At 59.6% G+C, this 2,272-nt stretch overlaps 1 protein-coding gene across 2 annotated transcripts in view; it reads left to right on the top strand.

The window, feature by feature from the left end:
* The window catches only part of LOC143282872 (uncharacterized), a 55,121-nt gene extending 53,075 nt beyond the window's left edge, over window positions 1-2,046 (top strand). For both annotated transcript variants that reach the window (XM_076588739.1, XM_076588738.1), the window contains exon 3: window positions 1-2,046. This exon is cut by the window's left edge and continues 643 nt beyond it. In XM_076588739.1, coding sequence (XP_076444854.1) covers window positions 1-2,033 — 2,033 coding nt within the window. In that variant the 3' untranslated portion in view covers window positions 2,034-2,046.
* Window positions 2,047-2,272: the final 226 nt, after the last annotated feature.

Raw genomic sequence — 2,272 nt, 5'->3', positions numbered from 1 at the left:
GCCACCACGTCGGGCTGTCCGCACTGGCCAGAGGGGGCGCGGGGCTGACGGCGTCCGTTAACGGTCACGTGGCTCGGCGGGACCTGGTGCTGTCCGGAAGTTCTTTCCACAACAGCTTGGACAGGGCCCCGCTGCAGCCTCTGAAGACCCGGCACAGCTGCAGCCCCCACAAGTTCCACAGCAAGCTCGGCGCCGCGCAGGACTCCCTGGTGATGCTCAGCAGAAACGGACCGCCCACCGTGTTGGAGAAAAACCTCTCCTTCGACCAGGAGGTTCGGCTGGAGCGGTGCCGCCGAGAAAGAAGCTTCGCTGCTGTCAATGAAAGCAACATCATGTCCACCGCGCACTACGTGTCCTACGACAGCCAGCCCACGCGGGGAGAAATCAACATCATGAGAGCGCGTGAAGCCAACAAGTCACGTGACGGGGGCAGCGTGACGTTCAGGAGAAACGGACTCCAGAAACCCATCGGCACGCTCCCCTCCTTCGGACACGCCTACCCCAACATCATGCTGAGGAGGATGGTGGACGACAGCCCGCGCTCTGTGCAGTCCGATGTGGGAGACTCGGGCACCCTGGGGTCTTCCGGCAGGGATCTGTCGGCCAGGCCCGGGGACGTGGCTGCAGGCAGGGTCCACCCTCAGGAGGACGTCATCCCCGAGCTCCCAACAGAGGACCCCGGTGAGGACGGGCAGGAGGCCGGTGCAGACAGGTGGGCCCAGAAAGACAGCCTGCCGACGCTGCAAGCGGACACCGGTGGTGGTGAGCTCGCGGAAGAACATCGACGTCCGCTGAGTGACACTGCCGCCACGGAGACTGTCCACGTGAGGAACGAGCTGACGCCCATGTCCGCTGAGAACAGAGCGAGGCTCCTGCCCCGTGACGACTCTTACCTGGACACTGTGGACTCTGAAAGAGAATCTGTGTCCCGGGGACAGCAACACAAGGAGGGCTTTGTGGAGCCATCAGGCGGCACGGTGATGACAAACGATACCCAAGGACTTTCTGCTGTTGCATCCGGTGCTGAACGCGCAACCAATGACACTGTGCTCACAAACAACGATGCTTCCTCCAGTCAAGGCAAACAGACTGATTCGCTAAAGCATAACCAGCAACACCCAGGGCTTGCTGATTCTGAACAAACTCAAAATGTACAGGGAGACGGAGTGAGTGAATCAGTGACCCCTGCAACTGGCGGGGATGCTGTCACTGACACACACAGCACGGGGCACACCGCTTCGTCTTCTCCCTCGGCAGACGCTGTTTTCAAAGTGGTCAGGTCAGGCAGTGGAGTAGGACAGGGGGCTGAGACAGGTGCCTCCAGGCAAGTTGCGCCCATGGACACGGCTCCAGACGACCCTCAGGCTGCCGGGTCACATGACCTTCAGCTCCTGTCCGTCACCTCCAGTGCACCTTCCCACGGGAACCTGGACAGTGCACGTGGACCAGCCGGCCATGGCCCGCCTGAAGCTGGTGTTCCTGAACAGAGCCGTGATGTCCCTAACGATGCAGGAACCCCCAACATGAACAATGAAGCGAACAGTAGTTCTGCAGGTGGTACCACTGAACAGAATCCAATATCTAACCAGGTCAGCGGTAATCGAGATAGCGGAGAGGATACCACGAAACCTGAGCAGCAATCACTAACAGCTGAAAATACCACCGCAGAACAAAAAGCCCAAACGGGGCAAGGAAACGGTGACACGCTCTCTCCAGGAGAAGAAGAAGAAAAGGCGATTTCAAAACCCTCAACAGACGACAGAACCCTCGGCCAGACGGAGCAACAATCAGGATCACCGACGGAGTCTCTCGGCGTGCTGGATAGCGAGCGCAATGTGTCCAAAACCGTGCCTCCTCACAACACTGGCAACGGCTCTGAAACCAGTTCTGAGACTGCCGGCAAACAGGGCGACACGGGCAGAGATCCTGGAGGAGTCACCGCCCCCTCCCCCCCTCCTCCTCCTCCTCCCTCAGCAGTTCTGGGTCCTCCGCTACAGCGCGACGGCCACCGGAGGAACAGGCACCCGACATGAAGACGTCACACGTGGACACACACCAGCGGAAGTCTGAGGGGGGCGTGGCGGAGCAATCACTTCCTGACAAAGATGCTGGTTCCTCGGCACAGCCCGGCGATGGTGGAAATAACACTAGTGTAACAGAGAACGGACACTCAGAGGACTCTAACGGCGTGGAGACCATGGTGACCGTTTCTATGGAAGCGGTTCAGAGTGGAGACAATTTTGACGGAGCGAAAACCTTCATCACTACAACC

This window comes from Babylonia areolata, chromosome 6 (genome assembly GCF_041734735.1).
Source record: "Babylonia areolata isolate BAREFJ2019XMU chromosome 6, ASM4173473v1, whole genome shotgun sequence".
NCBI classification, from domain to species: domain Eukaryota; kingdom Metazoa; phylum Mollusca; class Gastropoda; order Neogastropoda; family Buccinidae; genus Babylonia; species Babylonia areolata.
Note: the sequence above shows the minus strand (reverse complement) of the source record. Positions and strands in the feature narration are given on the sequence as shown.